The following is a 24453-nucleotide window of genomic DNA, read 5'->3' as shown; positions in this document are numbered from 1 at the left end:
TCTGAAGAGTATATGATTCATATTAATACCAACTGCTCTTCCAGATAGAAGTGAATACTTTTATTACTACATCTAGATGCTAAGATAATTAAAATATGATTAATAATATTATGGGTGGAAAGTAAATCTTATTTTCAATTTTTTAAGAAGTTTGTACTTACTTGGTACACTATCTTTGTGTGCGTGAAGCTCTTACTTCAAGAAAGCTTTTTAAATTCTAACTGTTAATTATTTCTCAGGCTCACAGGAAAGGGTTAGGCTTTTCTAAGAGAAGCAAAGTCATTTCTTAGTAGGAAGATGCAGATAAGGACAACAGAGGCAGAAGACTGAGTTTGGGTAATCGATATAATAAAACCTTTCCAGCTCATCTTCATAGCCACTGAGGTCATTATTTTTTAAGTTAATCTTTAGAACATAGGACAACCTCTATCTAAGATTAAATTTAAGTGTTTGACTACATCATAAAACTATCTGGGTTCACCTATTCTGGATATACATTAACACCACTATTTACATGTCAGTGAAAGACAAAAGTCCTGCTCAATCTAAAATTATGGTATTTACAAAAATATAAACTCTGCGTATGTCAATTTCTAATTTAGCATCAGAATAATAAAAAAGCCTATTCTAAACTTACTGGAATTCACTTTCCATCCTCAAAGTCAGTTATTGCCTTAATCTAGGAAGTGACTTAAAGTTAGGAGTTCTTTATATCTATTGTGTTAGTGGCAATGCATGCATAACAGAATAGTGCTTCCTATGTAAAATACTGAAAAAGCACTTGTTAATACATGAATGCATATATTGGGTTAAATTTCGGGCCGTTAAGAGATACTTAAAGCACAGACCCTGCTAGTCCATAAGGGCGCCATGTAAACAAAGAGAAATCCAGTCATAGTATATAACTTCCACATCTAAAAAAATGACAAATCCAGTATTAGGCAAGAGGCATTAGGCAAACTGGGAAGGGGTGGGGGAAATCAAGTTTTCATTTCCAAGTTTCATTAATCATCATCTTTTAAAAAATAAAAATGAGTCAAATATAAAATCAGTCCTATCCCATTTTCACCCAGATGTAATCAATGTCAGTTAAAAGATAAAATGTACTACAAAACTAGCCAGTGAAACCTACGGTTAGTTGATTTTATATAAATGGTTGCTGTTGTATTTAATATCCAATTCCCTAAAATTAGAAGATATTATACTCCCAAAACCATCTTCTAGAATATAGTATTAATACTTTCAAAAGAATTCAAAGGTTTTCACCAAATATCATAAGTACAATGTACATAGACTGATAAATAACATCTGTATAATATACATGTAATCTGAAGTATTCAAAAAATCAGTCTGGTAGAGTATAAAGATATGACTCGGATGATGCCGATGCCTCTCTAGACTCCACTACTCTACTCTGACCCAGTTATTCTTTCAGGCCAGTGCTTATCCAAAACTTGAATGTACACATCAATCACCTGGCAAACTGGTTAAATCAGATTCGGATTCTATACTCTTGGACTAGGGCCTGAGATCTTACACTTCCAGCAAGTTCCCAGGAAATGCCAATGCTTCTGGTCTATGAACCACACTTTGAGGAACCAGATCCCTAGACCAAAAGAAACTTCAGGAGAGGAACCAAAACTAATTGAGCAAACCCAGTAAGCATATGTATATGTTAGTTCACTGTAAACATTCCCAGGACAAGCTTCAATACTTAGTTTGTAAAATGTAGTGGTTAGGACTTGATTAGGCATCAGATCAAACCTGAGATGGAAGCCACTTCATCCAACTACCAAGTGTGTGTGACCTTAGGCCGATTACTTTGCCTCTCTAAACCTGAAATTTCCTCATTTGTTAAAAAAGGATAGATAATAATGCCAATTTCATAGCTGTGAAGATTATACAAGATGATGTAAGCAAAGCGCTGTGCGTGACACCTGACACACAATACGGATTTGATAAATGCTAGTTATTAATAATAAACAAATGCAATGATTTCTAAATAAACTGTAAAATGCTATCCTAATGGGCTACTAATATACTTGTAAACTACCCAGCATTCCTTTAGTCTAATTCTGTGATAATGTTCCGAGTAACTAAAACAACAAAATGGAAAACAAAACAAAACAAAACAAAAAACACTTTAGGACTTAAGTATGGAACAGTAATGAACCACTGAAGTTCAACCTCTTTTAAGTTTGTTTCAAAAACTAAATTCAACATATAGCTAAGCATAACAAAGATAAGTGACTTGAATAATTTACAAGCTATATCATTCGTCCTCATTAAATTAAAATGTATTAAGTAACTATTTTGTCAATTAGAAATGTATCTGTTGAAGTTTTCACTCAATAACCATATACATATTTCTGCCAAAAAATTTCACTAGCATGAAATTTCTTTCTGAATTTCTTAAGTGTATGTTTTCAATCTCCCTCAGGATTTTCTACTAGAAATCCTTTTATATAAAATTCTCAAATATTTAAAAAACTTAAGTTACTCTTTCCCATAAAATACATTTTTTTTTTTTTGTCCAGCATTAATTTATCATGTAAAAAAAATCTCTGAATATAACTAACTTTCAAATAAATCTTCCGTTGGTCTAACTTTGACATTTTATTGAGGTTAGAACCACACAATAATGACAAGGCAGCTTTTTTTTTTTTTTTTTACTGTAGTAACTTCACTATAAATGTCACAAAATGATTTAATTATAGTGTCTAATATTTCCTCCTAAAACACTTTGCAACTGGAGACCCACAACCTGACCACAAACTCATAGTTTTCAAAGACAGATATTTAAGCCACACTACTGTAACATTTTGATACAATTTTAAGCAAGCCCCTTGAACAAACAACTTGAAATAACAAATGTTAAAAGATTAACTTTGCTATTTTGTTAATTCCACTTACCAATTAATATTATAAAAAATAAAAGATACAGAACTAATAATTGTAATGAATAGAGAAACATTTTTGTTACAGGTAAGAGGTGGAAACAAGGGCCGAGGGATACTTACTTATTAACCTATTAAATATTTATTGGGCACACACCAGCTATGTGCCAGAAGGCAGGGATTTCCTGCCCTCCCAAGAGTTCACAGTCCATTCGAGGTATGAAATAAGTCCAGTGCAATGTAGCAAGTATTAAGAGAAGCAAGCACAAGGTGCTAACTAGAGTACATTGAATTTATAACTCTGGAATACTTATCTAAGACCATAGGATATGAGGATAAAGCCAGCAAGGAGTAGACTTTGTACATTTTCACAAAACTATTTGTTCCCCACCTTTTTGTTGGCAGTATTTTTCTTTTTATGTAAAATTTACATACAAATGAATAGATCTTAAATATATATTGAGTTTTGACAATGTGCACACCTACATAACTCAAATCCTTAATAAGATATAGAAATTCATCATGATCCAAGAAAGACCGTGCATATTCTTCCCAATCAATTCCTGTCCTTGTCCCTAGAAATAACCATTGCTCTGACATGTTTTCCCCACCACTGATCAGTTTTGCCTATTCTAGAATTTCATATGCATGATATCATGGCATAAACTCTCGTGTAAGTCATCTTTCACTTGGGACAATGTTTTTTATCTTTCCCCAAAATATTCTATTATTATTTTTTAAAACATGGAAGCTTCACGAATTTGTGTGTCATCCCTGTGCAGGGGCCGTGCTAATCTTCTCTGTGTCACTCCAATTTTAGTAACATGTGGTGCTAAAGTGAGCACCTTCCCAAAACATTTTAAAGGTTACATTCTTTCTTCCATGTTTATAATTAGAATTTTTAGATGAAAAAGTCTCAATTAATAGATTCACAGGCATTATCAGATTAATCTCTTCTAACTGTCCCCCTATACACACGGATCTAATTTTTTAAGGTTTGAATTATGTGTTCTTTACAGAAATTTTGGAAAATATACACACAGAAAATAAGGCCATCATGAATTCCCATAACAAGAGACAAAATTTGCCATATTTCCTGCCGCTTAATATACATTTTTATTTAGTATACAAATCTGTATCTTGCTTTTTTCCTCACTATTAAAAAAAAGCATTTCCTTACATCAGTTGTTAGTATATTTTAATGGTTGCATATTTACTTATATGAACACTTACTCAGCAATAAGGTATTTTCCAATACATATGGCAACAAAAAATGTACAAAAATATTTGCACATATTTTGATTATTTCCTTAGAAGAGAGTTCCATAAAGGATAATCATTTCTAGTACAACTGTCCCCACATCCCAAGGTCTTCTAAAGTATGTCTTTAAGTAGCAGCTATTTAAGTTTAAAAGAAAGGCATATAAACATAATCTTTTACAAACTTGTTAAAAAAAAAACATGAATCAGAGAAAATCCCAATTCACAACTCTACCTCCTCAAAACTCAAGCTGCTCCATTTTCTTACAGCTTTGCATGTAGCTACATAGCTAAGAAATCTAAAGCCAGATTATCGCCTACCTTTTAATGTAACTTGTCTATCTTTTGGCAAGGGGAAGAGCAAAAGGAGGGGGAAGGGGATTTAAATCTTCAGCATTGCACACTGTGTTTGGATTTGTCGTCAGGTTCCATAGCCCTTTCTTCTACAGTCTCTATCCAGTGATACTGAACTCATCCAGGTAATTTTATGTATCAGATATCGAACTTTTCAGTACTAGACTTCATTTTATTCATTATAAAGTTGTTATTTTCTCTGCTGATATTCTCTCTGTTCACTCTTTATGGCCTTTTTTTTCTTTTCAATATTAAAACATACTTTAGCAGCTGCTTTAAAAACCCATAGCTGCTAATTTGTGCATGTAGTTCATCTTGAAGTCTGTTTCTAATTTCTTGTTTGCTTCCTTCCTTCCTTTCTCTCTCTCTCTCTCTCTCTCTTTCTTTCTTTCCGTTTTTGAGAGAGGAGGGGAGGGACAGAGACAGAGAGGGCAAGAGAGAATCCAAAGGCTCCATGCTGTCAGAGCGGAGGTCTTGTAGGGCTTGAACGCATGAAACATGAGATCATCACCTGAGCCAAAATCAAGAGTCAGGTGTGCAACTAACAGAGCCACCCAGATGCCCCAACTTCTTTATTATGGGTCACATTTTCCTACTTCTGACTTTGAATCTTTATTTCACATGCCCAGGAACTTCTCATTGATTGAATGCTGGACAGAGTGGATAATACGTTGAAGGGAGTCTGTATTGTGTCATCCATCTTCACAGGTGGTGAGCTTTGCTCACTACTGGAGAATCCTTTGGTTTTATCAAGCTTCACTTTATTGTTTGTTAGAGCAGGTCTATTTCAGTTTGAACTTAGTTCTAGGATATGGCTTTTATGCTAAGAAGTGATCCTTACTCTTATGGAGGGCCTCGCTGGGATATCAAGAGAATCACCAAGGTGCTCAGCAGGGTCTAATGTCAACAAGTCCCAGAACTGGGTGACTGCTGGTATCCCCGTCAGCTCTCAGCCTTAGAGCAGGTGGCTGGTGCTAGGCCTTGTGACGTACGGTCTAGCTCAGGTACAGTGTTAGCCTGAGCTGAACTGGAGGCGAACCTGCACACAGACTTCTAGGAGTCTGCCTCTGTGCGGTTCCTTCCTCTCTAGCACACTAACTCACACACTGCAGCCATGTTAGCAGCCCAGAACTCTAACCTCTGCCTCCCTAGCTGGATGGGACTCCACCTTCGCCTGAATTCTACCCACCCTGCACCCCAACAGGAAAGTGTTCCACGACAGAAACCTGGAGAGGTTGTGGGGCTCGCTTCATACGTCCCCTTCTTTCAAGGATGGCAGCCCTACACTGCCTATTGCTCAATGCCTAGCAAGAAGAGCTCATCATCCAGTCTGACTAGTTTTACAGTTGTGGAAGGCGAAGTCCCAAACCTAAGGTCTAATGTTAAAATTTAGGCCAAATGTTTTTATCTTTGAATTTTTGTGACTTCTGGGAAGTATACTTGTTTTCAGGTCTGTTTAGTCAACCTCCTTGATGGCAGGTTCACAAGCAGCAGATCCAATCCGGAGAACCTCTAGTCAGGCCTCCTGGCCGACACTCTGTACCCTGGGATCATTCTGTGGATGAAGCAGTCACAGACTATCCAGGATTTTTCGATGATCACATTTTTACTTCTCAGGAGTCTCAGAAGCACTTGCCAACCCAGTTACCTTGTCAGCTGATTTCACTGCGTGTATATAGAAACTTCCAGGCATGCTTTGAAGTTACTGAACTTCCATCGCAGCTTTCAAACTGAAGACATAATTTGAATGAGTTCTTGGAAGACAAGTTGTCTGTTCCTCTCATGTTCAACTGTGCATTCTTCAATTCTTGCTCTTTATACCCAATATCTTCCTTGCTTTGAAATCTTTTGTCACTGGAGAGTATAAACCAGATCTCTTTTTCTATACTTTTGTCCACAGAAGAAATAATAGGAATGACAATAAAGTTTCTTCAATCTGAAGAAAACTGGTATCAGAGCTGTGTCTTGGCAGGCTATAAGCCTGAGTCTCTGCTCTCCTATGAGTGGAAACCACTCTTTTCAAGCAAAATGTTGAAATGTACGCATATTAAATAAAAAAAAAAACAACATAACAATAAAGAAACTAAAAGTCAACTTATAGGATATGGCAAAGAAGCCAAGGGAAAAGGAGGACCAAGAAGTAGAAATTCTCACCACTTATCACACATTAATAGCCAACAGACCTAATAATATCAATGTCTATCTCCCATGTTGAAATCTAAATTCCATGAGTCTGGAAATAAAATCTATCTTGCAAAATACTGTGTCTGTGTATGTGTATAGCACTTAATGTTTGGTCAATGAACATGGTGATGAATGAGTAAATAAATGAATAAACAAACTGTCACTGGAATTTTACTTCTACAGAAAGCAGCAGAATTTTCTCACAAATGAAATAAAGAGAAAAAGAGTGCAAATTAAACACGGGCCTATTCATCAAAAAGATGACGTTTGAAATTATTTCACTAATTTAACTTTAGCTTGGACTGATTTTATGTTATGAACCAAACAGGAAGTTACTTCTAGAAGATCATTTTACATTCTTCCAATGTAAGGAAAAGACAGTTCTATGGAGAAAGAAATGCATACACAGGAAATACTGACAGAGAAAAGACAAACAGACTTTGCTGAGATTTTATTATGAAGTTTGACAGAAAATACATTCTGAAACAAAATGAAAACCCAATACACACTATGCCATACTCTTCAGATTTTAGTCATCCTGAAAAAGAAAAAGAACTCATTAGAAAAACTCAGACATGTATAATAGTTTCAAAGTACCTAACTGTAAACAATTTAGTTCTTTACAAACTGAGGAAGAGTAATCTTACCTGCACACTTGACTCGTCTTTCATCTTCTCTTTCAAGATGAGCTTCTAGTCTTCTAAAAGCCACATGAGGGATTAAATATAAAGATGAACTTCTACAGAAGTAACAGCCACACATTTGAGATTGAATATTGGGGAATATAATGTAGAAGTATCAGTACTAATTTGAGTTTTATAATGAATTAGAATAATTTTATAACTTAAAATTCTACTTCATTAAGTTGGTGCATACCTTTGTATTCACATGGCAAACTCCAAATGGGCCTCTGAGAATTTATTTTTCAATGTAAATATAAAAGAATTCGGAAAATAGCACAAGAAAAAGAGGCCAGAAAGCATGAGAGTGAAGACACGCTATAGGTAAAACAAGAGTTCGAGAGACCTGGATTCTGGTCCCGACTAGGTCATTACTATGGGACATGACTTTGGATATGCAACTTAACTTCTTTGAGGCTCAATCTCTCTTCTTGAAAAACAAGGGAGCTTGAGCAGATTTAAAAGTATAGAATTTAATGAGTTAGTGATTTAGAATATAATGATTATGAATCCATTTAAGTTGGGTTAGAACACTTTAAAGAAGGAATCACTGGGACTTATGTAAAAGAGAACTAATGAAAACAATACTTGGACCAATGATCATTATTTTCATTGATCAATTGACTTCAAAAATTAGTTTTTGCTAAAAAAGAAAATCATTCATTACCCAAGTAACTGCTAACCTAGAATCTGAGAGATTAAAAAGAGGTACAATCCTCCCTAGGTTAACAAATACAACCTGAAAAATATCTATAGTGTCTGGAACGGTGCTCATTAAATGGAGCTTTGATTTCTATCTGTTTTGGCACAGCACTCATTAAGTCACTATACTTTTGAATCTTTATATTTTAATCTCTAGTTATTATTTCCCCCTCACAGTTTCATGTAATCATTCCTTCTGTATGAAAATTAGTAATAATAGGGAACATGGACAGGATCCAGCTAGAAATCTATCTTTCACAATGAAAGAGAATCATAATGAAATAGAACTAATAATCTTTAGAAAAGGTTGATCATGTAGTTTCAAAATCTACCAAACAATGCTAGCATCTGGACCATATTTTATTCATAAGGTACCATGAAAAATTTGATTAACACTTTAACAAAGACATACATTTTAGGACTTTTTATACAAACGTAAGATAACAAAAAGTTTTACAGAATTTTGCATTTCCAAAGCTTTGTAAAATATAAATAATAAGCAAATAATAAATTGATAACCACTCTTATTTTCTAAATGATTTACAGAAATGGCTACCACTACAGGAAAGACTGATTTTGGAAATACTGATCATTAAGATTTTACTAACAAAAATTAATCATCAAGTATGAACAGGCAAAACAAATCACTATCTGTGTATTACATACATGTACCTTTCTTTAGGGATGCTGCAATTGTATTATATTCCGCTGTATTTTTGCTGTTGAACTCCTAAGGCTAAAGTTATGCCTTTTTAGGCTGCTGTTCTTATGCATGAATAAGGAAGTCACTGTCAGTATCGTTTACCTGAGTTAGCTGTCAGCCAGGAAACAAAGAAGCTGGGCATTGGGTAGATGGGTTAGGAGACTCTACTGTTTGCTGTAGTTACTCTCCTTGAGTCTGAGTTTTGAGAAAGGTAAACTTCCAGGCACGGTATATTACGTTTGGGTGAGAGGCACCAAGATGACAACCGTGATCTGGTACGAGGGCATAAGTTAGCATGAGTCATCCTTTTTTCTAGGTTACTATGTGGATAGAACAGGGTCATAACCAGAATATCTAGTTACAAACCACATAACAGATCTGCTTTTGAATCCTTCCAGACTCCAGTAAATTGTCTTAAGAGGTAATACAGTACAGTGTTGAAAGGACAAACAGTGAAGTCAGACTACCTGGGTGTAAACCCTGGCCCCATCATTCACTAGATATGTAACCAACAGATACATTACTTACACTCTACCTCTCAGTTTCCCCTTCTGTGAAACAGGGAAATAGTAAGTAGCTCAATGCAGTTACATTGAATGGGTTAAACAAGAAATATTATTTATAAAGGGCTGGCACAGTGTCAGAAAAATTGTCATTTTTAAGTATATATGTATACACACACACACACACACACACACACACACACATATTTAAAATACTGCTACCATCTCAGCTAACTCTGCTGTTCTGTTGGGCAGTAAAAAAAAAAAAAAGGGGGGGGGGGTTGATTTTCCAAGCTTGGGTTAGATTGTTTAAATAAGAATGACATTTTGCTCCCTACTCCTCCAATGTCGGCAGCAGTTACTTTCAAAGAAAAGGTAAAGCTTCAGAAACAAAGTTATCAGAGCCAAGACATTCAGTCAGTCTCCCATGCAAGGAGGGTTGTTTGTTTGTTTGTTTTGTTTTTTTTTAACCAGTGTCAATCTTAGGGGTCTAGACTTAATTCTTAACGCCTTCCTTTACGAGGCCACTTCATAACTTCCTAAAGTTGAAGCTGTAAATGTCTGTAGACTGAGGAAGAAAGAGGTGGTAATTTGATGAGGCCCAGGGAACTTCGGAGCAAGTACAGGACTGCATGCTAGGGAACACAGTGAGCTCAGAATGCTCAAGGAATCCTAGCACTTTTGACACCATAAACTTTACACAGAAAATATGTCTTGACAGAGAGGTCTTCAGGAGATTGTAGGAGTTTCTCCAAACCGCCCCCGTCCCCCACAATGTTTCACTGACATTTTATTGTGCTTTCAATAGCATATTTTATGTTAACTCTTATTACAAAACTAGACACTAATGTAGGAAGATAAACTCCTTTTTTTTTTTTTTTAACTGTAAAAACTTTACAGTCTAAAATGGAGCAGTCTCCATTTGAACAAAGGAAAAATTGAGAAGAGAGCTTTTCTTGTAAATATGTTGGGATTAAAACCTATATTGGAAGATTACCAAACAAAATTACATATAAAATAGGAGCAGTAGTTTCTGAAGATGTAAAATTATTATGTATAACTGTAACTAACCTAACCTTTGAAATGGTGAATAAAGTTAATGTGTTTCCCAAAAAATATAAAAACTGGCATGACAAAAACAAAAACTTGCCAACGACATAAAAAGCAAGAACATTACCAAAGAACTATCCTTCTAGTAATGTTCTTAATCCTAAGAAATTTGTTAATTGAAAACTTTCAAATATTCAAACTCAGATATTCCATGTTATGTGTTCTATTCACAACAGAAAAAACAGAGGAGCTAGTCAACACATAGTTAACAAAGCAAATACAGGATCAAAAATCAGACAGAGAAATTATTCAAAAAAATGTAATCATATACAAAGTTCCTTTTATGTAAGGTAAAATTCCTAGATAATTGATAGATCATAAAGGTTCTTTGCAAAAGTGTATGTAGGAAGGTCTCTTATAACTTTTTACATTATATGACAGTAAGTACTATTAAGACAAAATATACTATAAAAAATTTGGTTGAAAAGTATTATGCGATAGTGCTAGTACATAATTAAAGCGATTTAACTATTACCAACTGATTCACTATAAAACCACAAAGAGATAATCAATTCCCCATATATGAAGAGCCCTTTGCCCAAGAATAAACCATCTTATTTAAAAAATGACGAGACGTGCTAAGTCAGCCAACGTTAACATGACTAAACAGGGTTCAATTTACAATATGCAGACAATATAGATGCTACTTCTGAGAATTTTGGCAATTTAATTTTACTATATATTAAACTTTATCAGTTGACCGAAGGTAAATCTATTTCAGCTGCCTAGAAATGCTCCTCATTTAATATAATTCAAGGAACACGTGATAGGCATTTCAGAGGAAATAAATAACAAAAAACAGTATAATAAAAATTGTGGGTTTAAATCGAAGATTAAATTTATTCTTTTTGTAAAACAGTACTTCTCAAGCCTTTAAAAATCTTCAGAGAATACTCAAATTTTTATGACGAACTAAAAATCCTAGAGTTTGATTATATCCCCAAAGTTTGATTATGTATTTTGTCTTCTAATTTTAAACTTTGAAAACCTTAGACTGAGCAATTCAATTCAAAGTATACTCATAAAAACAGCCAAAGAGATTAATATAAAATACTCTCCATCACTTAGTTTTACTTGTGGGGATTGGGGGCAGAGTCTTAAGAAAATTCCCATTTAACTCCAGGGCAGTGCAGATTACAGAGTCAATATTTTAGAGAACCACTGAAATTGGGGATTGTAAAAATTTGAGAAGGATGGGAAAAAGGTAGGAGAAAATACAAATAAAAACTATAAAGGAAAAATCTCAAAATTTGGTATAAAACTGTACTATTTAGGGCATAAATTGAACCCTGCTTTATTTTAAATAAAGCCAAAATAAAAACAGAATAATTCACATTGTAAGTCAGGAAAAACTGCAACACCAATTTAACTGATTTTCAATAATTATTGCCCCAATGAGTTTAGAAGAAACAGCCCAAGAGATTATTGTTTAGCATAGAAATGACAAATTAATATATACAAAATGCAATGCATTAGATCATTTTCTGGTGTTGAGTAACACTGCATATAGCAAGGATTAGAAACAAAAGAGAAATTTCTATTTCCTACCTATATCACTGGCTACCATCTTGGAAAACTTTCTGCTTTTGGTCTTCACTGAAAATAATATTTTGATATAAAATGTCAAAATCTATTCAAAGTAAACTAAAATTAAACATAATTAAAAGAAAATGCTTTAAAATAAAGATACTATACCCTTTTCTATAAAATTATTCATTTTTTGTTCATCATCTGAATTGTGTGGTGATGAAGAACCTACACGAATCAAGACAATGGAAGGAACAAGCACATAGTCAGTCACAAACACGAGTTGTCACAGGGAAAAGTACAAACAAAATAATCTGGTAACCTCTAAGGTAAGTTTCCATACTATTAGCCACGAGATGTCATGCATATAATCAATAACAATTCTCATAATATTAAAGTAAGAAAAGTAATCAGTAGTTCATTATCTTTCATGGTAGAGAATTCCTTAATATATGTAAATATTAACTCTATAATGATTTCTCCATAAATTACAACCATTTGGAAAAATCCTGGTATACATTATACGTTAGAGAACAGGTAAAGAACAATATAAGCAGCAATAAACAGTTTCTGAACGAAAATGCAAAACTTCTTCGATATTAGTTAACTGAATAGGCTTCATCTAGAACTAAGAATCTCGGGCAAGAAGTATACTGACAAAATTTACTTCAGAGTTAGCTTTCCAGATACCAATGTTAAAATCATATATAAATTCTACTATTACCATAGAGATCTTTAAAAAACTGAGGATCATACTTATAATTTTAGGTATGTTCAAATACTTACTTATGTTTAATGAGGTAAGAAATAGTTAATTTTATTCCAGCTGCGACTTCTAATATAAGTTTATCTAATATTTTTACAGTTAAGATTTTATTTGCCTTTTCCTTAAAAAAAGTGTTTCTAACTTTTTATATTTGATTTCTGACATTAATGTTTCATTTATAAATGTACTACTAAGTAGCACTCTAGTTGACAACTTCTATTATTAAATGATCTATTCTTTATAATAGCACATTTCAAATGATATCTCATCTATAAATTTTCAGTCTCCTCGATATAAATCACTTCCCCCCTTTTGAATTTCAACAACCCTTTGTATACTTCACCTATGATGTGTACTTCACTTAATACCTCATATTTTAAGTTCACACACACGTCTTTTTCCCGACTGCACTGCACTTCTAAAACACCGGGCCGTTTTTCTTTTTTATCCCAGTGAAAGTACTGAACCTTAATAAATAACGTCAAAATGATGCTTTCTTTGGCCAAGTGGAAAATATCTTTGAAGTCTCTCCAAGGACCAAGTAAAACCTGTCAACATTGGCAGTATCCAATTACTTCTATAATAGTCTTAAAAGATTATTCTTAAAAACCATATTATTTTTTTTTAAATAGCACTTATGGATCCTCATAAATCCTATATCAAAAAATACCACATAAGTAACACTGAACTCGATGGAACATGTTCAGGAGTAGAGATGGATATACTTGCTTTTCAAAGATAATGGTTATAAGAGGTTAGCCACAGGAATGTAAAAAAAAATTATTAATACTTATTTTATGTGATATATTTCATTTTAGAGCAATAGCTAGGTAACATATCAAACATGAATATCAAATCATAAAAATGTTTTTTAGTTATTTCCAACGTAATAGGCAACAGAAGCCACAAATGTAAAACAGATTTATTTTTCCCCTAACTGAAAACGCCTATCACTACTTGTCAGAATTTTTGTCAAAGTTCCAAAAATGTTTTCAGCATATCTCACTTGAATATATTTACCAAATAACTGTGATAAAATAAACACCGAACTTATCTACAGCTTTTTTTTTTTTTTTTAGGGTACATGGAAACTCCTGAAGGCACTGTTTATATCATGGTTAATGTGGCCCTGAGCCTTCTTCAACCTGAAATAACCTAACAGATGTTTTTATCATTTTCACATGTGTAGACACACCACACACACACATACACACAAACACACACACACTCTTTTGATGCAGTACTAAAACAAAATTCCATTATTAAAGTGCTCAGTAAAGAAATCTGAGTTCTTTGAAATAGAGATCAAATGGAAATGGAAGAAGTGATTTCTTATGTTAATTCAAGATGACAGAATTAATATTCTACTTCAGAGAGACTCCTGGTTTATTTAAAAATAAGTGGAAAAGGCAAACTATATTCATAACTTGGATATTCTCAGTATACTTTTTGAATAGAGCTTTGATATTGACCAGCCAAATTGTTGGGATCACCAATTCTGATCATGGATTGAAATGTTTTTCAAAAAAGTTTTTCTCCATCTATATTATTATTTTGAGTAAACACACTGATTTTGATAAAGGACATATGGCTACTTTTCACTTCTATAATAGTGGTTCTCCTAGTATTTATGAAAGACTCACCTAACTTCCAACCCACTTTTATGCATTTCTTTTTCTCTCATAGATACACTGTTTTCTATTAACTATATTGGTTTTAATAGTCTATATTATATCACTTAATTATAGATAGATACACAGATAGATATCCTATCACAATGCAGAAAGTATTTGAGGCTAGTAATTTAATTACTACTTTCCATGGTTTTAATAACACGATTGCCTTGTGGTTCCTCTGATTCACCTCAAACTTACCCCAACCATTTTTTCTTTTTTGACCATTCTAAACTAAAAGAATTTTCATGTACTGGAGAGAGGAAGGATACTAAATTATTCCTTTATTGGGATTCTAAAAGCAATGAAGGCAAAAAAGTTACAAATGTGCAAAGAATAAGACAACTGGCCCAACACGGGTAGCAAAAATTACTATTAGCTATTTTAAAATGGACAAGTAGTGAAAGACACAGCTGTAAGAAAAAGTGTCCAAGGGGTAGTTTTCCAGAATTTTATTCTAGTTTCTACTGTATGTTTTAGTATGTATGCATGAGGGAGATCTATTTCCTGCTCTATGAAACACGTTTCAGGCACAACTACTATCTACCAAAATTTGATATGTTTTTTTGTGAAAGCAGTCTTTCCTCATATGCAGGAATGGATATAATTCTTCAGAAATTCTTATATCTTTCAGAGCATAATCAAAGACTAAACTAAATAAAGTTTTACATCTAAGATAAGAATTTGTGATTTATCAATGATTTTTTCAGTCACAATGTTTACTTTGCAGTTCAAACTCACTCGAAACAATACCCAGTATCATATCATCTGTATGTTAAAACTATACTGTCCTTTCACATGGACAAAAAAGCATAATATATTTGAAAATGTTCAACAATGTGTGAGTTCCTCAGGTACAAAAGGAGCTATTTGGAGGGTTTTTACTTTTATGCACTTTTTATATTTATATACTTATGAGATTTTAATATACTTAAATACTTACTTATAAATACCTCTTTTTGGTTATTCCAAACATATATATATACGTATATATATATACGTATATATACACGTATATATATATATACGTATGTATATATATATATACGTATATATGTGTATATATACGTATATATATATACACATATACACACACACACCTGTACACCTGTTGAAAATTTGGCTTAGGCTAATGAGGAATATTAGTTCCCTTGGGTTCTATATTACATGTCCAAATCATCCAATTTGGCTTACAGCCTTAACACATTGACAGTGGCATTCACATGGTCTTTGGAGAGAGAGGTGAGAAGACCAGAACAGTATTGTAGGTAGATGGACACAGAACAGCAATAATGAAAAGATATTATAATTCTAAATTCCAAATTCAGAAATCACTCTAGGTCTGTCAGATCAGAAATAGAATTACTTGCTCCATATCATTCAAAGTTTACTGTACCGATGTCCAGACTTAACAGTAGGTGCTAACTATGTAATTCTGATGGCTCCATGTTTCAATAATGAGTGAATTTAATTATGAAATTTAAAGATTAAGAAAACCAGAAGGTGGATATATCTTAAGAAAAGCTATAACTTGTGTATTAGGAAAAGGAATTTCAAAAAGAAAATTATCACAAAACTTTTACAGTTCTAGGTTTAATAAAATGCTAAACTGAAACAGGAGGGAGTGAAGTAAAATGCACTTCTCAATATTTCCCATGCTTAAAATGATTTCTGATGTAGGAGAACCAGCTATGGAAGGATCCAAATCTATGTAAGAACTGTGTTACTTTATGCTAAGAACAATCTTTCCAGTACAAAGCTGACAAATATTCCCAGCCAAAATGATTTAATATGGTAGTTAAAATTGTGAAGTTGATCTTAGTAAAGACTGGCAAAGTTTCTACCCACTGAAAATAATAATAATTCAGGATCCTCTTAATCTTAAGGAGACTGAAAAGGTACCAAAAATTATGTGGCACTGAAATATTTATATATACATAGATCACATAAAAACCTATATAATATGGACAAAAAGGTATAATATAGCTATAAAATTATATCAAATACCACTTTGACCAAAAACAAAAACACATATGGCCTACAATTATTTTGTCTACAGTCACCACTGGATTATAAATGTTAAAAATCTTTGGTAATATTTAAGTGGACATTTTTCAAGAATTAGGGCACTATTCTACCAGATGATACCAGGCATGCCTAGAGCAGAGACAAGGTTGCAGATTAACTAACCCATCTGCTCCAATGGTGAGGAGTAAAACATATTTTCTCTAAAAAAGTGTAAATATTAGAAAGCCAGTGAACAGCTATAGGACTCTTAGCAGGTAAGAGCTGTGGATTTTTGTCTAGTGCATTTCTTTTCACTTAATGAGAATGCAAAGAAAAGTTATGATTTTTAGAATAAATATGTAACACAAAAGTTTCTTATAGGTGTTATTTTAAATACTTATCTGTAAAAAGGAATTTTGATACACTACAATGGTTTCTATAGATTATAATTCTTAATAAAATAAAAAACAAATTACCAGAAGTTGGAGATTTGCAGCGATCCTCTGGGACTGCAGTCCCTTCACTAATATCACATAGACCTGCTAAAAAAAAACAAAACCAAAATCCAAATCACAACACAAATTTATGTAAGAGCAGTTTCATCGCCTATTTACAGCATACATTTAACGACTGACCATTTTTAAAAAAGCAGATGACTGGAGCGTACTGGCCTTGATACCATTGTGCCTGTTAATCTTGAGACAGGAAATAGGAGCATTTGATATTAAATCACCTCAAAATAATACAGTAGTCATCAGTTAAGCAAAAAGAAAACTTCCGAGAGATAATCTGCTATTCTTCAAGGACATTAGACATAAAGTAGAACTTTGTTGAAAAACAGTAATTTGAGGGGCACCTGGGTGGCTCAGTCGGTTAAGCGTCCGACTTTGGTTCAGGTCATGATCTCACAGTTTGTGAGCTCGAGCCCCGCATCAGGCTCTGGGCTGACAGCTTAGAACCTGGAGCCTGCTTCTCATTCTGTGTCTCCCTCTCTCTGCTCCTCCCCCGCTCATGTTCTGTCTCTCTCTCTCCTTCAAAAATAAATACAACATTAAAAAAAAATTAAAATAAAAAAAACTAATTTGAGAGTATATGATGGACTTATTGGACTTCTCTTGAGGGAAAATAAGTACTTGGTAATAAATTTGGTAATTTTTTACATCATAGGAACTCTCAACTCAAACCTCAAAGTGGTTTCCACTCAGTATGTCTCAAACACATGCCTTGAATATTTATGAGTAATTAAGAAAATATTTTGTACGTCCACATTTACAATATTTAAAATATTGTACATTACTCCTCTTATAGGACTATACCTCTTAATAATTAAACCATACATTTTTAAAAGGAGCTCTAAAGAAATACTTTCTTTTCATAGATGTATATGAATTACATAGAATTTATCTTAGGGGATGGCCTAAATTCTTGGGAGAAACTGTAACAAGGTATTTTATGCTGTGGACAAGAATTAAAAGACATGGTAACATGCAGAGTAAACAATCAATATGGACAGTAAGTTGTTTAGTGATTGGAATGAAAAGAATTCCTGAAAATTCTTTGAAAATTACAAACAAACACATGTCAAGAGTTTGGGATGGCTGGGCAACACACAAGGGGCTACATATCTAGACCTCAGAAATCAGGTATCATGTCAACATATGTACATGTGTGGCCAGTATCTACTTTTCCAATCTTTTGGTAAAAGACATAATGTCACAATCCAGTCACTAAGAAACCTTTTAGAATAACATTTTCAGAGAACACGGAGTACTGAATTGGGTTTATAAAAATGTTTTCTATTTTGAATTATATATTTTTCTTCATTAAGTAGGAACTGTTTGAATGATAACCACTTTTTTTTTTCTTTTTACACTTTTTTCTTATTACACTAATTGTTCTGGAAAAACAAAACAAAACAAACAAAAATCCAAAACTAGTTTTTATACTTCAAAGATGATGGATGTAATAGGTATGAATTTAATCTTTGACAAAATATTTGTTTATATAAATCAACTCCTTTAAAAATGTTTTTAATATTTATGGGGACACGAAATCTGAAGCAGGCTTGAGACTCTGAGCTGTCAGCACAGAACCCTATGTGGGGTTTGAAGTCACGAACCACGAGATCATGACCTGAGCCGAAGTTGGACACTTAAACGACTGAGCCACCTAGGCAGCACTTTTCAAAATTGTTTAAATGTTTTATTTATTTTTGAGAGAGAGAGAGAGAGAGAGAGAAAGAGAGTATAAGTGGGGGAGGGGTGGAGAAAGAAGGAAACACAGAATCTGAAGCAGGCCCCAGGTTCTGAGCTATGAGCACAGAGCCCGAATGAACTCTTTTCGATAAACACTAAAACAGCAGATCTTTAAATAGTAGTGATATACAGAAACAATCTAAGTGTCCATCTATGGATGAATGGACAAAGAAAATGTAGGCTTTATAAAAATGTGGGGGATACACACACACACACACACACATACATTCGCACACACAATAGATATATTCAGTCATAAAATAAAATTTTGCCATTTGTGACATGGATGGATGTCAAGGATATTATGTTAAATAAGACAGAAAAACAAAACTACTGTATGATATCACTTGTATGATACAGTGGAATCTAACCCTGCAGCCCCCCAAAATCCCCCAAAACAACAATAAAAAACAAGCCTATATATACAGAGAAGAGACTGGTGATTGCCAGAAGCAGGGTATGGAGGGTGGGAGAAACCGGTAAAGGCGGTCAAAGGTACAAACTTCCAGTTATAGAATAAATAAGAGATATAATACACAGCATAACTAGAGTTAGTGATACTATATTGGATATCTGAATGCTGCTTAAGAGTAGATCTTAGGGGCGCCTGGGTGGCTTAGTCGGTTAAGCGTCCGACTTTAGCTCAGGTCATGATCTCACAGTTCGTGGGTTCGAGCCCTGAGTCGGGCTCTTTGCTGACAGCTGAGCCTGGAACCTGCTTCAGATTCTGTGTCTCCCTCTCTCTCTGTTCCTCCCCCACTCATGCTCTGTCTCTCTCTCTCAAAAATAAATAAACATTAAACAAAATTAAAAAAAAAAGAGAGTAGATCTTAAAAGTCCTCATTACAAGGGAAAAAATATTTTGTAACTATGCAAGGTGATGAATGTTAACTAGACTTACTGTGATCATTCTGCAATGCATACAAATATCAAATTGGTATGTTGCATGCCTGAAACTAAAATAATGTTATGTGCCAATTTTACCTCAATAATAGATAGTGGTGATAGTAAACTCTAATATACTCTAGCACTACAGTGAGCCTAATACTGAATAAAAATAATCAATTTTGAAATTTTAAGCCTTCCATTCATTCCATCTGGCTTAGGGTAAAAGTCAAAGTCCAACCCTACATTAATTGATATATGTGATCCTATGGTATATACTATGTGACTATGGTATATCATTTAGGTTTATGATTTCTACCTACCAATATCTTTATGGGTATTTACTCCGCTACCAGATGTAGTAGTTATCCTTTAAGGACAACAAGCATAATCATGTTATTCAGCATTCTATATCTACTGAGGCACACCACAGAAATTAGTATTAGGCTATAAATTGACCCACTAAATAGATACCACGGTTTAGTCCAGGGATTGGCAAATGTGAAGGCCTAGATTGGTTTTAGGGCCAGCTAAGCAAGGATGATGTTCTAATTAGCAAAAATAGCAGTGGAAGAGATCTGGCCCACGGACCATAGTTTGCTGACTCTGGTTTAATCAATCTTGCAATTGTCAAACTGAACTAGGTTGCTTCCATCTGCTCGGTTCATAAAAAATATACATGGAATTCTTTATCAAATATCTGATTAACTTCAGGAAACATTAGGTCAACAGGCTGCCATAAACCATTAATGTAGTTATGAGATTAAAAAAGTAACACTGATTTTTCGTACTGTTAGTGAATTCCTGTTGATTTCAATTGACAGTTCTATTTTCAATATGCACACAAGGCATTTCAATATGCACACAAATCATTTGAGAATTCTGACTGATTTGTACATCAAATTTAATGACTTATAACATATCTGACCTTTGAAAACTTGGAAACTGTTTACAAATTTTCTTCACAAATTCTCTTGAGATCTTTTTATTACTTTATTACTGTTTATTACCAAGCTCTGTCTTGCATACATAATGTAGCTTAGATTTTCATTTCTCTTCATTATTTTTCACTTTCCAGAAACATAAATAATTTCTCATTAAGAGAGTGTTGAGAAACAAAGTTATTTAGCTCTACCTTCTGCTTTTCAACTATCACTTCAACTGATCCCTAGAGTCCTAATCCTTCCTTAATTATATTTTCAATGAAACCAAACATTTTGCTATTTCCCATTTTTTGAAAACCTGCCTATATTCAACACAGTAGTTACTGATTTATGCAACACTTATTATGCATCCTTGATTATATCCCTCATTTCTTATATAGTGTTTTGTTTCTTACAACACACACATGCACAAAAATATCAACTAGTATTACTAGGCTCCATAGCTATTTCTCTTTTTCTGTCCTACTGAGAATATTGAAGACTTGAAATTAACTACAACTTTGTAGCCTAAATCTTCATTTTCAGAGACACTTCTCCAAAACTTTTGAAAATATGTTTCCTAAAGTCAGGAACAGCTTCATCCCTCTAATTCCCTTCTTTATAATTATCAACTTCTAAGACTAAGTAACTTATTTCTCATGGGTCTATCACGTTCACATCACTATGCAGATCTTATTAGGGTTTAAAATTATATTCAGAACAGAAATTTCCCTTTTGTATCCTTCACGGAGTCAAAAAGTGGTCAGCAAAACATGACACATACTAGCCTGTTTCACTTTTGTTATAATTAAGACTTTCAGCAGACATACACAGGTGGTTGAAATACTTTATCACTACTTGCCCCTGTAACAGTCTCATAATTTTTATTATGAAAACACTGTACATATTTTAGTTATGGGTTCAACTATATTTTAATACAGCTGTAAAACCCTTAGACAGTAATGCCTATAAAATAATTTCATCAGTGACACCTTACTTGTTATGAAAATGTATTAGAATCTACTAGTATTAAAACATTTTTCCAAACTAATCTTTAAAAAAAATAGAAGAACCTGGTGGTATTTGGGCTATACTTCCAGAATATATTATAAAACACACCTTTTTTGCAAGAATATATGTTTTATCAATGCAATTAAAGAATTTTAGTATCAATTATTTCACATTTAATTTTATTTGAAATATAAATAGTTACAGTATTTTAGAACTAAGGCATAAATATCCTTAAAATGTTAAATCACATTTTAAAATAACTTTCTTTTAATTTTATTTAATACATAATCCTAAATGTTATTACTGCTGAGCATAAATAAGTATCTTAAGATGACAAAAGAAAAATTCGAATTGTTCTCCTGTGCCTAAACATCTAACTCTTCGATACAAATAGAGCAAATAATAATATAAATAATATTACAAGATTTACTCTAGAATAAGATGCAACAGAATTTAAGAAAGAAATATGTTTGAAATCAGATGGTAAAACTGGTTTCTATCCTTGGATTAGTTTAGGTATTTAATTTCTGGAAATTTTATGAAACTATGATGAGGTATCAGGAATAAGATAAATGAATTTTAGGAGCAAGTTTTTACTTGCTCTGTGGTAAAACTGCCAAAAGTACTTGTCTTCTCTACCATGACAATGTTTTAACTTTCTAACATTATAAATACATCTTAGTCTAAACTAAATATTAGTTTCTTTTGCTTTATTAAAAATACTGGATTCGGATGCAAACATTTCAATGGCTATTTTCACATACATATTATAGATGAATTCAAGTAACGAGGACAAACATTTAGGTATGTAATTTAGAAATATAATGCTGTTAAAAGCTCTTTTAAAAATAAATGAGAAAAAATGATTTTACGTACAACAAACAAACATGCTGTGACTTAACTGATATGGAATAAATAACTTACTTAAGGAAGAACGGAGTTTTTTCACAGATTCAGAATATAAGCTAGAAAGGCCGCACATGCAAGAAGTCACAATCAGCCCACCTTAGTGAAGCAATGAAAAGCGAAGAAGAAAAAAAAAAGGAGACAAAGATACTAGAATGGTATGGTTGGGAAAATTTCTGCTGAAGATAACGCGAGACAAAATGATCACACACAAAAACAAAAATGGAAAAGAAAGTTCAACCATCAAGCTAAAGTGACAGTAAGGTCTATATCTCACCACCTTTTTCTTCTTCTGTCACGAACTGCGATAAAGGTAGCATTAGCTAATTATGTCATGAGAGAAAATGAGAAATGAATCTCAGGGAGAATTTTAATTCGGAGAGACTGAGTTATAAGTATACACGTGAGCTTCCCAGTGTTCCACTGCACACTGGCATTCTGCAAACGGGCTAAGTCAGCTAGAGGTACGGTTCCCCTTAATGCCTGGTCCAGTGGAACAGGTCCTGAGGAGACTGGAACCTGTAGACCAGTAATTGCTGCAGGCCTCACTAATATACCCCAAGTGCCAGAGATCCAATACTATGGGGGTAAAAAAAAGTGCGGGGGGTGAGGAGTACTGGTATAGATAACCAACCAGACATATGAAAACATTTAAAATTAGACTACTTATGCAGAAAACACAAAAGAGTCCTAACAAAGAGAATTCTTAATGGGTTTGGGTTTGCATTGCATCAAAGCTACCTAAAACACTGTATTTTCATAGAATTCAAATTCACTTTTGCATTTACATGTTTTTCACACAGGAAATGCTCCCTGTAAATTAAATAGTTGGAACAATGAATTTTTGGTCTCACAATACCAAGTAATAAAAGGGGCAAAACTTTGAAATTAACTTTTGTTTCACAATAATGAGACAAATTTTCATCTCATAATTTAGCTGAAGAAGCTTGCTACTGTGGTTCTTTCCCAACATTAATTAAAATCCTAAAACAAAAGCAAAATCTAATAATAATACAAAACAAAGAAGGCTCTAAACTTTTACTAGTTTTTGACAGTTTATATATATAGACTAAGTCAGACAAGCTATTTATCTCACTGAAGTACTTATAGTCACAGAAGTAGCTTTAGTATTTATAGAAATCCTAAAACTCAGGACTTTTTCTTTATACCTCCTGAAGGTTGTCGAGATTTACGAGGAGACCGGGGTTCTCTCCGATAAGGATCATTGGAGCCATATAATTCAATAGTGCCCAGGTTGAGGAGTACTGCTTTCTGGAGGTAGTCTACCATAGCAATGCCATTACAATTGCCAAAAACTACCCTGGGAATAGGAAAAGAGCAAATACTTTAGCATAAACAAGTATGAGGATACGTACTTGTAGTCTTGAAGGCTGAAAAAGAAGAAGGATGGGTTTTTCACAAAATTCCTCTCTGAAACTGCAGACTATCAGAGGCATGGAAACACAGGTTACACATTACATATGCCTTCTCATGGAACTGTACAGATCTTCTGCAGACATTAATGATTACAAATCAGCATCATTAAAAAAGAAGTTGGCATAGGAAGTGAAACATGATCATAGTCATAAATCTCTATCCTAGGAAATGTGACATGTATTTTTTTTTTTTTTTTGACTTAAGGGCATTTTGAGCAGCTCAAAAGTTGTGATAATCCCTATAGTCAAGAATAAAACTAGAAAGCATTAAATCTTGGAGGTCTCCCTTTGGAGTATTCCAAATACCTTCCCAATTATAAGTCAGGACCTACAAACCAAACAATTATGAATAAAGAAATTTTACTCTTTTAAGATGTCTTAAACCAGGAGTTGAAAACTGAAATGTATAGAGGGAGGGGCTCTGTAAGTAACACGAACGGGCCAGACAAAGGCTGGAGTGAACTGGAGAGTGTATGACCCATCTAAAGAGAAAAAGCTTCAACTCCATTTCTGCTGACGACTGTTAAGGAGGAATGGAGACATGGGCCAGATGATCAGGTTTTTCAGTTGAAGTTCTAAATATGGATTGCATAGTAAATTATCTTGGCAAGTAGTTCAAATGTCAAAAATATACAAAAAGGGCTAAATGCAAGGTTAACTGTGAGCCCAAT

The 24453-nt window shown here is 33.6% G+C and overlaps 1 protein-coding gene and 1 non-coding gene across 7 annotated transcripts in view; both read right to left on the bottom strand.

The window, feature by feature from the left end:
• The window catches only part of STXBP5 (syntaxin binding protein 5), a 170726-nt gene that overhangs the window by 40432 nt on the left and 105841 nt on the right, over positions 1 to 24453 (bottom strand). For 2 of the 6 annotated variants that reach the window (XM_060616861.3, XM_060616863.3), the window contains exons 18-19: positions 23516 to 23667; positions 16843 to 16908 (exon numbers count right to left, since the gene is read on the bottom strand). In XM_060616861.3, the coding sequence (XP_060472844.1) occupies positions 16843 to 16908; positions 23516 to 23667 (218 nt within the window). Of the gene's footprint in view, positions 1 to 11941; positions 11990 to 12088; positions 12149 to 16842; positions 16909 to 23515; positions 23668 to 24453 lie in introns of all 6 variants that reach the window. The other 4 variants (XM_081795781.1, XM_060616859.3, XM_060616860.3 and 1 more) reach the window with 4 other exon arrangements.
• On the bottom strand, positions 3635 to 3742 carry LOC132668083 (U6 spliceosomal RNA). Its single transcript, XR_009605452.1, has one exon. It is a non-coding gene; the product is annotated as a U6 spliceosomal RNA (small nuclear RNA).

Source organism: Panthera onca, chromosome B2 (genome assembly GCF_046562875.1).
Source record: "Panthera onca isolate mPanOnc1 chromosome B2, mPanOnc1 haplotype 2, whole genome shotgun sequence".
Taxonomy (NCBI): Eukaryota; Metazoa; Chordata; class Mammalia; order Carnivora; family Felidae; genus Panthera; species Panthera onca.
The sequence above is the reverse complement of the archived record's forward strand: the minus strand, read 5'-3'. Positions and strand labels throughout refer to the sequence as shown.